Source organism: Amblyomma americanum, chromosome 1 (genome assembly GCF_052857255.1).
Source record: "Amblyomma americanum isolate KBUSLIRL-KWMA chromosome 1, ASM5285725v1, whole genome shotgun sequence".
Taxonomy (NCBI): Eukaryota; Metazoa; Arthropoda; class Arachnida; order Ixodida; family Ixodidae; genus Amblyomma; species Amblyomma americanum.
The window spans coordinates 72,207,121-72,219,545 of NC_135497.1; the positions used below are offsets into that span (position 1 = coordinate 72,207,121).

A 12,425-nucleotide genomic window follows, 5' to 3' on the forward strand; every position below is an offset into this window, starting at 1 on the left:
GCGCCGTCAGTCGTTACCAGGCGGCAGGTTCGAGCTGCATGCAGTGTACTGGTACAGGGTAGCAGCGTGATGGAGGACGCTGTATACCACCGTTTCCAGCGGCGCGGAGGGGGCTGTTTGGACAGCAGGGGCGTCAGGCAGCTGCACCATGAGGGCCGTCGGTCGTTTCCAGGCAGCAGGTTGGAACCGCAGGGTACTGCTACAGGGTAGCAGCGTGGCGGAGGGCGCTGTATACCTCCGTTTCCAGCGGCGCAGGGGGGCTGTTTGGACAGCAGAGACATCAGGCAGCTGCCGCCACAAGCGCCGTCGGCCCTTTCCAGGCAGCAGGTTGGAACCGCAGGGTACTGCTACAGGGTAGCAGTGCGGCGGAAGACGCGGCGAGGGACATCCGTTGTCCTCGGAGGTCCAGATGGAACTCTGCCCGTCTGCCTGCGTGCGGCCATGCGAGGCAGGAAAAGGGAAAAAGGAGGAAGGAAGAGTTCAGGGTGAAACGGACCGTTGTGGCAGTTTGACGATCTAAACGGCCATGTTCCGGAAAGCTTGCTTTACTGTTTTGTCACTCCTGGATGTCGTTGGGTTCCAGGTAACGCCTAATAGCGCTCCAGCAGTACTCATTGAGGCTGACCTGCTGGGCGTGGCCGTCTTCGAAGGCGTGGCACTTGACCCGCTCCCTGACGACTCCTGCCAGCCTCATGACGTCGTCCATGCTCTAAGTTCTTCGCAGCCCGCGGCGCACCATGTCAGTGGCCTTGGCGCTGCTCACCGATAGCAGCTTGGCGAGCTCATCCTGGAGTGCTGGATGCCGGGCGACTCGCTGCAAGGCACAGGCGCTGTACCTGCGTCGGGGTTTCATGCGTTCTCAGAAACGCAGCTCTCCAGTGACTCATCCCCAATTTAGAATTCACCCGCCACGGTGGCTCAGTTGTTTTGGCGCTCGTCTACTGAGCCAGAGTACCCGGGTTCAAACCCCAACGCGGCATTTAATTACTTCGAGAGGAAAATGTGAAGGGTATATTGTTATGAATTCGGAAATAAACTTTGTGCACGCATCTGCGCTTTTATCTTGTATAAGTGGGACCAATCGTGAATATTGTCATACTTGAATGTTTCCAACACGCTATTTGATGTGTACTGAAGGTAATTCGGCATTTCAAGACGCCTGCAACTTTTCGGATCTGTGTAATAGAACATAAACACAGGACAGTGATTACTGACATCTCAGGTTATGGTACCAGCTTGGTTGACAATAGTTTCAATATTGGTAATGAGGAGATCAATACAGGATAAAGTAGCCTGTATAACACGTGTAAGTTTGTTGATTAAATTCATGAAACCAGTCGACTGAAGGGTAATCAGAAAACGTTGGGTTAAGGTGGTATCCCTTGCGATATCTACATTGAAATCTCCGCAGATGAGGCGAATATTGTTTGGTTAACTTAGCCTAAAAATTTCAAAGAAGTCTATGAAGCTTGAAATAATGCCATTCGGAGGGCGGTATACAACCGTTATTATTTCCAAATTGCATTTCAACATCTCATAATCACTCACTCAAATTCAGAACTCCGGAACAGGAACACAACGGCAGGTGCTTCAATGTGTGCGACAACACCGCCACCACGCCTATTCGGCCGGTTAATGAAATAACTGCTGCACCCATTTAGGCGTAGTGCGCTGCTATCGCTATTGAAACTTGTTTCGGTTAGCATAATAATACTAAAATTAAAACTGAATTCGCTCAGCAGTACTGTTATCTAGACTTCTTTATGATTAGTAGAGCGAGCATTGATAAGAAAAACTGAACTAAGAGGCTGGTGTGGAAGCTGAACGCGAGAGGGTAAAATGAAATCATGATATTCAATCTTGACCGTTTATGAAGACCTATCAATACCGGAACTTGGTTCAGGGATCACATTGGTCGAGTCCGCTTCACCTGATAAAGGAGCACCTGCAGCTTCAGGGACGGGGCCTATCATTGCAAGGTCCCCTTCACAAGATATATATGTATCTTCAGAGCCATCAGCCCGCCTAGCAAAGATCTTACCATTCCTTATCCAAACTGACTTCTATTTATAGTCATACTTCCTTTTCACTGCCACTCTTGGCAGTTTTTTCTCTGCCGGACAAAGGTGTTTGTTCACATATACCGGTGTTTCGGCAACTGTTGTATGTCTTTGTTAGTGAGCCGTGTCTTTGATTTCCTGAAGGCAACATCATGCTTTGTTCTTGACCTAAATTGAACCACTAAGTTTGTTATGTCAGGCTTCCGGGTGGGTACACGATGACATGTTGCGATGTCAGATTCAGTTATAGGTTCTTTGATGACGTTGCCAATCTCGGACAAAATGGCCACAACATTTTCGCTTTCCTTCTTGATGACCACAAAAATCTCAAGATTTGCTTTCCGCGAGTATTGCCCTGAATGAACTCGTTTTCTAGGTCTGAGGCAGTCATTTCAAGAGTGCAGTATTTAGCCTTAAGCACATCATTTCCACTTGCTTGATTTGTACTTTTTGATTTTTCATCTTGCAGTTCTTTCTTCAAATCACGGATTTCAGCATAAGTGTACTCATGACTCTGAGTAAGATTACATCGTTCAAGGCGTAAGTCCCTGATTTCATTTCAATGTTCCCTTTCCATCGATTCTTTGAATGTCTTTAGCTCTTGTTTGAGCTCTTCTTTTAGCCTAACAAAATCGTCTTTCATTTTAGAAAAATCTTTCGACATGCTTCCCGAGACAACCAACAAAGAAAGTGCAACAACTTGACAACCTGGCAGTAATAGCAACTGATGCAGAGAAAGCAAAGTTACATGTGTACCGTACTAACCTGCAGCAAAAAAGGCAGCGGGCGCTTAGATGATGCTGCAGATTGCACCCTCTGGTGATGACACCTGCAGAAATCCACGCAGGTCACTGCAGAAATCCACACAGTAAATGATGTTCATCCACGGAATAAAGCAATTCTCCTAAGGCAGAGAATATTTGTAATAAGAGAGCAATTACTCATTAACATCCACCCAAGTGCAGCCACAAGGCCACAAAGAAGAGCTGCAAAGCATTCCTTTGAAGCCTTTTGGCTATGCTTGGATGCTATTGGTTGATTACTTATTAGTAAATTACAAACTCATCAAGTTCCTACTTGACACATCATATCAAAGCTCACCACTCAAGTATATTCATTTAGTACTGTTTAGGTTTCATAAATATTAAAATGAATAGTTCTAATGAAGTGCTCAGTCACTTTCTTAGCTCGGCAAACGAATACAATGCTCTCTTATGTGTAAGAACTTTCCTCACAATCTATTTCAAGTAATATTGGGGCAGAATAATTTTGGCGACTGATGCAGAGAAAAAAGAAAGTTAGGCGTGCACTGTACTAACCTGCAGCAAAAAAGGCAGCAGGTGCTTAGATGATGCCGCAGATTACCCCCTGGTGATGACACCTCCTGCTGAAATCCATGCAGGTCACTGCAGAAATCAGCGCAGTAAATGATGTCCATCCACTAAATAAAGTAATTCTCCCAAGGCAGAGAATATTTGTAATAAGGGAGTAATTACTCATTAACATCCACTCAAGTGCAGCCACAAGGCCACAAAGAAGGCCGTCGGTTCTTTCCAGGCGGAAGGTTGGAACCACAGTGTACTGCTACAGGGTAGCAGAGCAGCAGTGGACGCTGGACAGCGCCGTTTCCGGCGGCGCGTAGAGGGCTGTTTGGACAGCAGGGGCATCAGGCAGCTCCGCCACGAGGGCCGTCGGTCGTTTCCAGGCAGCAGGTTGGAACTGCAGGGTACTGCTACAGGGTAGCATCGTGGCGGGGGATGGTGGATACCGCCATTTCCGGTGGCGCGTAGGGGTCTCTTTGGACAGCAAGGGCGCCAGGCAGCTGGCGCCACGAGCGCCGTCGCAGGTTGGAGCTGCATGCAGTGTACTGCTACAGGGTAGCAGCGTGGCGGAGGACGCTGTATACCACCGTTTCCAACGGCGCGGAGGGGGCTGTTTGGACAACGGGCATCAGGCAGCTGCACCACGAGGGCCGTCACTCGTTTCAAGGCAGCAGGTTGAAACCGCAGAGTACTGCCAGGGTAGCAGCGTGGCGGGGGATGCTGGATACCGCCGTTTCCGGTGGCGCGGAGTCTGTTTGGACAGCAAGGGCGCCAGGCAGCTGACACCACGAGCGCCGTCAGTCGTTACCAGGCGACAGGTTGGAGCTGCATGCAGTGTACTGCAACAGGGTAGCAGCGTGACGGAGGACACTGTATACCACCGTTTCCAGCGGCGCGGAGGGGGCTGTTTGGACAGCAGGGGCATCAGGCAGCTGCACCACGAGGGCCATCGGTCGTTTCCAGGCAGCAGGTTGGAACCGCAGGTTACTGCTAGAGTAGCAGCATGGCGGGGGATGCTGGATACTGCTGTTTCCGGTGGCGCGAAGGGGTCTGTTTGGACAGCAAGGGCGCCAGGCAGATGACGCCACGAGCGCCGTCAGTCGTTACCAGGCGGCAGGTTGGAGCTGCATGCAGTGTACTGCTACATTGTAGCAGCGTGGCGGAGGACGCTGTATACCACCGTTTCCAGCGGCGCGGAGGGGACTGTTTGGACAGCAGGGGCATCAGGCAGCTGCACCACGAGGGCCGTCGGTCGTTTCCAGGCAGCAGGTTGAAACCGCAGGGTACTGCTACAGGGGAGCAGCGTGGCAGGGGATGCTGGATACCGCCGTTTCAGGTGGCGTGAAGGGGTTTGTTTGGACAGCAAGGGCGCCAGGCAGCTGACGCCACGAGCGCCGTCAGTCGTTACCAGGCAGCAGGTTGGAGCTGCATGCAGTGTACTGCTACAGGGTAGCAGCGTGATGGAGGACGCTGTATACCACCGTTTCCAGCGGCGCGGAGGGGGCTGTTTGGACAGCAGGGGCATCAGGCAGCTGCACCATGAGGGCCGTCGGTCGTTTCCAGGCAGCAGGTTGGAACCGCAGGGTACTGCTACAGGGTAGCAGCGTGGCGGAGGGTGCTGTATACCACCGTTTCCAGCGGCGCAGGGGGGCTGTTTGGACAGCAGAGACATCAGGCAGCTGCCGCCACAAGCGCCGTCGGCCCTTTCCAGGCAGCAGGTTGGAACCGCAGGGTACTGCTACAGGGTAGCAGTGCGGCGGAAGACGCGGCGAGGGACATCCGTTGTCCTCGGAGGTCCAGATGGAACTCTGCCCGTCTGCCTGCGTGCGGCCATGCGAGGCAGGAAAAGAAAAAAAGGAGGAAGGAAGAGTTCAGGGTGAAACGGACCGTTGTGGCAGTTTGACGATCTAAACGGCCATGTTCCGGAAAGCTTGCTTTACTGTTTTGTCACTCCTGGATGTCGTTGGGTTCCAGGTAACGCCTAATAGCGCTCCAGCAGTACTCATTGAGGCTGACCTGCTGGGCGTGGCCGTCTTCGAAGGCGTGGCACTTGACCCGCTCCCTGACGACTCCTGCCAGCCTCATGACGTCGTCCATGCTCTAAGTTCTTCGCAGCCCGCGGCGCACCATGTCAGTGGCCTTGGCGCTGCTCACCGATAGCAGCTTGGCGAGCTCATCCTGGAGTGCTGGATGCCGGGTGACTCGCTGCAAGGCACAGGCGCTGTACCTGCGTCGGGGTTTCATGCGTTCTCAGAAACGCAGCTCTCCAGTGACTCATCCCCAATTTTGAATTCACCCGCCACGGTGGCTCAGTTGTTTTGGCGCTCGTCTACTGAGCCAGAGTACCCGGGTTCCAACCCCAACGCGGCATTTAATTACTTCGAGAGGAAAATGTGAAGAGTATATTGTTATGAATTCGGAAATAAACTTTGTGCACGCATCTGCGCTTTTATCTTGTATAAGTGGGACCAATCGTGAATATTGTCATACTTGAATGTTTCCAACACGCTATTTGATGTGTACTGAAGGTAATTCGGCATTTCAAGACGCCTGCAACTTTTCGGATCTGTGTAATAGAACATAAACACAGGACAGTGATTACTGACATCTCAGGTTATGGTACCAGCTTGGTTGACAATAGTTTCAATATTGGTAATGAGGAGATCAATACAGGATAAAGTAGCCTGTATAACACGTGTAAGTTTGTTGATTAAATTCATGAAACCAGTCGACTGAAGGGTAATCAGAAAACGTTGGGTTAAGGTGGTATCCCTTGCGATATCTACATTGAAATCTCCGCAGATGAGGCGAATATTGTTTGGTTAACTTAGCCTAAAAATTTCAAAGAAGTCTATGAAGCTTGAAATAATGCCATTCGGAGGGCGGTATACAACCGTTATTATTTCCAAATTGCATTTCAACATCTCATAATCACTCACTCAAATTCAGAACTCCGGAACAGGAACACAACGGCAGGTGCTTCAATGTGTGCGACAACACCGCCACCACGCCTATTCGGCCGGTTAATGAAATAACTGCTGCACCCATTTAGGCGTAGTGCGCTGCTATCGCTATTGAAACTTGTTTCGGTTAGCATAATAATACTAAAATTAAAACTGAATTCGCTCAGCAGTACTGTTATCTAGACTTCTTTATGATTAGCAGAGCGAGCATTGATATGAAAAACTGAACTAAGAGGCTGGTGTGGAAGCTGAACGCGAGAGGGTAAAATGAAATCATGATATTCAATCTTGACCGTTTATGAAGACCTATCAATACCGGAACTTGGTTCAGGGATCACATTGGTCGAGTCCGCTTCACCTGATAAAGGAGCACCTGCAGCTTCAGGGACGGGGCCTATCATTGCAAGGTCCCCTTCACAAGATATATATGTATCTTCAGAGCCATCAGCCCGCCTAGCAAAGATCTTACCATTCCTTATCCAAACTGACTTCTATTTATAGTCATACTTCCTTTTCACTGCCACTCTTGGCAGTTTTTTCTCTGCCGGACAAAGGTGTTTGTTCACATATACCGGTGTTTCGGCAACTGTTGTATGTCTTTGTTAGTGAGCCGTGTCTTTGATTTCCTGAAGGCAACATCATGCTTTGTTCTTGACCTAAATTGAACCACTAAGTTTGTTATGTCAGGCTTCCGGGTGGGTACACGATGACATGTTGCGATGTCAGATTCAGTTATAGGTTCTTTGATGACGTTGCCAATCTCGGACAAAATGGCCACAACATTTTCGCTTTCCTTCTTGATGACCACAAAAATCTCAAGATTTGCTTTCCGCGAGTATTGCCCTGAATGAACTCGTTTTCTAGGTCTGAGGCAGTCATTTCAAGAGTGCAGTATTTAGCCTTAAGCACATCATTTCCACTTGCTTGATTTGTACTTTTTGATTTTTCATCTTGCAGTTCTTTCTTCAAATCACGGATTTCAGCATAAGTGTACTCATGACTCTGAGTAAGATTACATCGTTCAAGGCGTAAGTCCCTGATTTCATTTCAATGTTCCCTTTCCATCGATTCTTTGAATGTCTTTAGCTCTTGTTTGAGCTCTTCTTTTAGCCTAACAAAATCGTCTTTCATTTTAGAAAAATCTTTCGACATGCTTCCCGAGACAACCAACAAAGAAAGTGCAACAACTTGACAACCTGGCAGTAATAGCAACTGATGCAGAGAAAGCAAAGTTACATGTGTACCGTACTAACCTGCAGCAAAAAAGGCAGCGGGCGCTTAGATGATGCTGCAGATTGCACCCTCTGGTGATGACACCTGCAGAAATCCACGCAGGTCACTGCAGAAATCCACACAGTAAATGATGTTCATCCACGGAATAAAGCAATTCTCCTAAGGCAGAGAATATTTGTAATAAGAGAGCAATTACTCATTAACATCCACCCAAGTGCAGCCACAAGGCCACAAAGAAGAGCTGCAAAGCATTCCTTTGAAGCCTTTTGGCTATGCTTGGATGCTATTGGTTGATTACTTATTAGTAAATTACAAACTCATCAAGTTCCTACTTGACACATCATATCAAAGCTCACCACTCAAGTATATTCATTTAGTACTGTTTAGGTTTCATAAATATTAAAATGAATAGTTCTAATGAAGTGCTCAGTCACTTTCTTAGCTCGGCAAACGAATACAATGCTCTCTTATGTGTAAGAACTTTCCTCACAATCTATTTCAAGTAATATTGGGGCAGAATAATTTTGGCGACTGATGCAGAGAAAAAAGAAAGTTAGGCGTGCACTGTACTAACCTGCAGCAAAAAAGGCAGCAGGTGCTTAGATGATGCCGCAGATTACCCCCTGGTGATGACACCTCCTGCTGAAATCCATGCAGGTCACTGCAGAAATCAGCGCAGTAAATGATGTCCATCCACTAAATAAAGTAATTCTCCCAAGGCAGAGAATATTTGTAATAAGGGAGTAATTACTCATTAACATCCACTCAAGTGCAGCCACAAGGCCACAAAGAAGGCCGTCGGTTCTTTCCAGGCGGAAGGTTGGAACCACAGTGTACTGCTACAGGGTAGCAGAGCAGCAGTGGACGCTGGACAGCGCCGTTTCCGGCGGCGCGTAGAGGGCTGTTTGGACAGCAGGGGCATCAGGCAGCTCCGCCACGAGGGCCGTCGGTCGTTTCCAGGCAGCAGGTTGGAACTGCAGGGTACTGCTACAGGGTAGCATCGTGGCGGGGGATGGTGGATACCGCCATTTCCGGTGGCGCGTAGGGGTCTCTTTGGACAGCAAGGGCGCCAGGCAGCTGGCGCCACGAGCGCCGTCGCAGGTTGGAGCTGCATGCAGTGTACTGCTACAGGGTAGCAGCGTGGCGGAGGACGCTGTATACCACCGTTTCCAACGGCGCGGAGGGGGCTGTTTGGACAACGGGCATCAGGCAGCTGCACCACGAGGGCCGTCACTCGTTTCAAGGCAGCAGGTTGAAACCGCAGAGTACTGCCAGGGTAGCAGCGTGGCGGGGGATGCTGGATACCGCCGTTTCCGGTGGCGCGGAGTCTGTTTGGACAGCAAGGGCGCCAGGCAGCTGACACCACGAGCGCCGTCAGTCGTTACCAGGCGACAGGTTGGAGCTGCATGCAGTGTACTGCAACAGGGTAGCAGCGTGACGGAGGACACTGTATACCACCGTTTCCAGCGGCGCGGAGGGGGCTGTTTGGACAGCAGGGGCATCAGGCAGCTGCACCACGAGGGCCATCGGTCGTTTCCAGGCAGCAGGTTGGAACCGCAGGTTACTGCTAGAGTAGCAGCATGGCGGGGGATGCTGGATACTGCTGTTTCCGGTGGCGCGAAGGGGTCTGTTTGGACAGCAAGGGCGCCAGGCAGATGACGCCACGAGCGCCGTCAGTCGTTACCAGGCGGCAGGTTGGAGCTGCATGCAGTGTACTGCTACATTGTAGCAGCGTGGCGGAGGACGCTGTATACCACCGTTTCCAGCGGCGCGGAGGGGACTGTTTGGACAGCAGGGGCATCAGGCAGCTGCACCACGAGGGCCGTCGGTCGTTTCCAGGCAGCAGGTTGAAACCGCAGGGTACTGCTACAGGGGAGCAGCGTGGCAGGGGATGCTGGATACCGCCGTTTCAGGTGGCGTGAAGGGGTTTGTTTGGACAGCAAGGGCGCCAGGCAGCTGACGCCACGAGCGCCGTCAGTCGTTACCAGGCAGCAGGTTGGAGCTGCATGCAGTGTACTGCTACAGGGTAGCAGCGTGATGGAGGACGCTGTATACCACCGTTTCCAGCGGCGCGGAGGGGGCTGTTTGGACAGCAGGGGCATCAGGCAGCTGCACCATGAGGGCCGTCGGTCGTTTCCAGGCAGCAGGTTGGAACCGCAGGGTACTGCTACAGGGTAGCAGCGTGGCGGAGGGTGCTGTATACCACCGTTTCCAGCGGCGCAGGGGGGCTGTTTGGACAGCAGAGACATCAGGCAGCTGCCGCCACAAGCGCCGTCGGCCCTTTCCAGGCAGCAGGTTGGAACCGCAGGGTACTGCTACAGGGTAGCAGTGCGGCGGAAGACGCGGCGAGGGACATCCGTTGTCCTCGGAGGTCCAGATGGAACTCTGCCCGTCTGCCTGCGTGCGGCCATGCGAGGCAGGAAAAGAAAAAAAGGAGGAAGGAAGAGTTCAGGGTGAAACGGACCGTTGTGGCAGTTTGACGATCTAAACGGCCATGTTCCGGAAAGCTTGCTTTACTGTTTTGTCACTCCTGGATGTCGTTGGGTTCCAGGTAACGCCTAATAGCGCTCCAGCAGTACTCATTGAGGCTGACCTGCTGGGCGTGGCCGTCTTCGAAGGCGTGGCACTTGACCCGCTCCCTGACGACTCCTGCCAGCCTCATGACGTCGTCCATGCTCTAAGTTCTTCGCAGCCCGCGGCGCACCATGTCAGTGGCCTTGGCGCTGCTCACCGATAGCAGCTTGGCGAGCTCATCCTGGAGTGCTGGATGCCGGGTGACTCGCTGCAAGGCACAGGCGCTGTACCTGCGTCGGGGTTTCATGCGTTCTCAGAAACGCAGCTCTCCAGTGACTCATCCCCAATTTTGAATTCACCCGCCACGGTGGCTCAGTTGTTTTGGCGCTCGTCTACTGAGCCAGAGTACCCGGGTTCCAACCCCAACGCGGCATTTAATTACTTCGAGAGGAAAATGTGAAGAGTATATTGTTATGAATTCGGAAATAAACTTTGTGCACGCATCTGCGCTTTTATCTTGTATAAGTGGGACCAATCGTGAATATTGTCATACTTGAATGTTTTTAACACGCTATTTGATGTGTACTGAAGGTAATTTGGCGTTTCAAGACGCCTGCAACTTTTCGGATCTGTGTAATAGAACATAAACACAGGACAGTGATTACTGACATCTCAGGTTATGGTACCAGCTTGGTTGACAATAGTTTCAATATTGGTAATGAGGAGATCAATACAGGATAAAGTAGCCTGTATAACACGTGTAAGTTTGTTGATTAAATTCATGAAACCAGTCGACTGAAGGGTAATCAGAAAACGTTGGGTTAAGGTGGTATCCCTTGCGATATCTACATTGAAATCTCCGCAGATGAGGCGAAAATTGTTTGGTTAACTTAGCCTAAAAATTTCAAAGAAGTCTATGAAGCTTGAAATAATGCCATTCGGAGGGCGGTATACAACCGTTATTATTTCCAAATTGCATTTCAACATCTCATAATCACTCACTCAAATTCAGAACTCCGGAACAGGAACACAACGGCAGGTGCTTCAATGTGTGCGACAACAACGCCACCACGCCTATTCGGCCGGTTAATGAAATAACTGCTGTAGCCATTTAGGCGTAGTGCGCTGCTATCGCTATTGAAACTTGTTTCGGTTAGCATAATAATACTAAAATTAAAACTGAATTCGCTCAGCAGTACTGTTATCTAGACTTCTTTATGATTAGCAGAGCGAGCATTGATATGAAAAACTGAACTAAGAGGCTGGTGTGGAAGCTGAACGCGAGAGGGTAAAATGAAATCATGATATTCAATCTTGACCGTTTATGAAGACCTATCAATACCGGAACTTGGTTCAGGGATCACATTGGTCGAGTCCGCTTCACCTCTTCCGGACAAAGGTGTTTGTCCACGTATACCGGTGTTTCGGCCACAGCCGTATGTCTTTGTTAGTGAGCCGTGTCTTCTTTGCTTTCCTGAGGGCAGCATCACGCTTTGTTCTTGACTTAAATTGAACCACTATGTTATGTCAGGCTTCCGGGTGGGTACACGATGACACTTTGATGACTTTACCAATCTCGGACAAAATGGCCACAACATTTTCTCTTTCCTTCCCGATGACCGCAAAAATCTCAAGATTTGATTTCCGCGAGTATTGCCCTGAATGAACAACTCGTTTTCTAGGTCTGAGGCAGTCATTTCAAGAGTGCAGTATTTAGCCTTAAGCACATCATTTCCACTTGCTTGCTTTGTGCTTTTTGATTTTTCATCTTGCAGTTCTTTCTTCAAATCACGGATTTCAGCATAAGAGTACTCAGGACTCTGAGTAAGATTACGTTGTTCAAGGCATAAGTCCCTGATTTCATTTCAAAGCTCCCTTTCCATCGATTCTTTGAATGTCTTTAGCTCTTGTTTGAGCTCTTCTTTTAGCCTCACAAAATCGTCTTTCATTTTAGTCAAATCTTTCGACATCCATTGCGAGACAACCAACAAAGAAAGCGCAACAACTTGACAACTTGGCAGTAATAGCAACTGATGCAGAGAAAGCAAAGTTAGGTGTGTACTGTACTAACCTGCAGCAAAAAAGGCAGCAGGCGCTTAGATGATGCCGCAGATTGCACCCCCTGGTGATGACACCTCCTGCAGAAATCCATGCAGAAATCCACGCACGTCACTGCAGAAATCCACGCAGTAAATCATGTTCATCCACTAAATAAAGTAATTCAATAAAGGCCGTGTTTGGGCGAGTTGGTTTTCCATGCTGAACGTAAAAGCGCAAGAAACAAGGACACAGAATAAGACAGACAACACGAGCGCTCGTGTTGTCTGTCTTAT

The 12,425-nt window shown here is 49.8% G+C and overlaps 3 protein-coding genes and 1 long non-coding RNA gene across 4 annotated transcripts in view; all 4 read right to left on the reverse strand.

Annotated features, from left to right (window-relative positions):
• LOC144113006 (uncharacterized) overlaps positions 1-12,425 on the reverse strand; it is a 56,713-nt gene that overhangs the window by 37,942 nt on the left and 6,346 nt on the right. Inside the window, exon 2 of the long non-coding RNA XR_013310582.1 lies at positions 12,164-12,230. This is a non-coding gene — a long non-coding RNA (uncharacterized LOC144113006). The remainder of the gene's footprint in view (positions 1-12,163; positions 12,231-12,425) is intronic.
• On the reverse strand, positions 7-824 carry LOC144105054 (uncharacterized). Its single transcript, XM_077638275.1, has 2 exons — positions 626-824; positions 7-429 (listed from the first exon to the last, which is right to left on the reverse strand). Exons 1-2 carry the CDS (start codon positions 704-706, stop codon positions 7-9), a joined length of 504 nt encoding a protein of 167 aa, XP_077494401.1. The 5' UTR covers positions 707-824.
• Positions 4,580-5,552, reverse strand: LOC144133342 (uncharacterized). Its single transcript, XM_077666354.1, has 2 exons — positions 5,399-5,552; positions 4,580-5,202 (listed from the first exon to the last, which is right to left on the reverse strand). The coding sequence occupies exons 1-2, from the start codon at positions 5,477-5,479 to the stop codon at positions 4,825-4,827; spliced, it is 459 nt and encodes a 152-aa protein (XP_077522480.1). The 5' UTR covers positions 5,480-5,552; the 3' UTR covers positions 4,580-4,824.
• Positions 9,353-10,379, reverse strand: LOC144133348 (uncharacterized). The gene is made up of 2 exons (XM_077666366.1): positions 10,172-10,379; positions 9,353-9,975 (listed from the first exon to the last, which is right to left on the reverse strand). Exons 1-2 carry the CDS (start codon positions 10,250-10,252, stop codon positions 9,598-9,600), a joined length of 459 nt encoding a protein of 152 aa, XP_077522492.1. The 5' UTR covers positions 10,253-10,379; the 3' UTR covers positions 9,353-9,597.

Coding starts and splice junctions, on each gene's coding strand:
- LOC144105054 (XM_077638275.1), bottom strand. CDS start 706: ATGGACGACGTCATGAGGCTGGCAGGAGTCGTCAGGGAGCGGGTCAAG. Junction 430..625: donor AAGACGGCCACGCCCAGCAG/GTCAGCCTCAAT, acceptor GGCCGCACGCAG/GCAGACGGGCAGAGTTCCAT.
- LOC144133342 (XM_077666354.1), bottom strand. CDS start 5,479: ATGGACGACGTCATGAGGCTGGCAGGAGTCGTCAGGGAGCGGGTCAAG. Junction 5,203..5,398: donor AAGACGGCCACGCCCAGCAG/GTCAGCCTCAAT, acceptor GGCCGCACGCAG/GCAGACGGGCAGAGTTCCAT.
- LOC144133348 (XM_077666366.1), bottom strand. CDS start 10,252: ATGGACGACGTCATGAGGCTGGCAGGAGTCGTCAGGGAGCGGGTCAAG. Junction 9,976..10,171: donor AAGACGGCCACGCCCAGCAG/GTCAGCCTCAAT, acceptor GGCCGCACGCAG/GCAGACGGGCAGAGTTCCAT.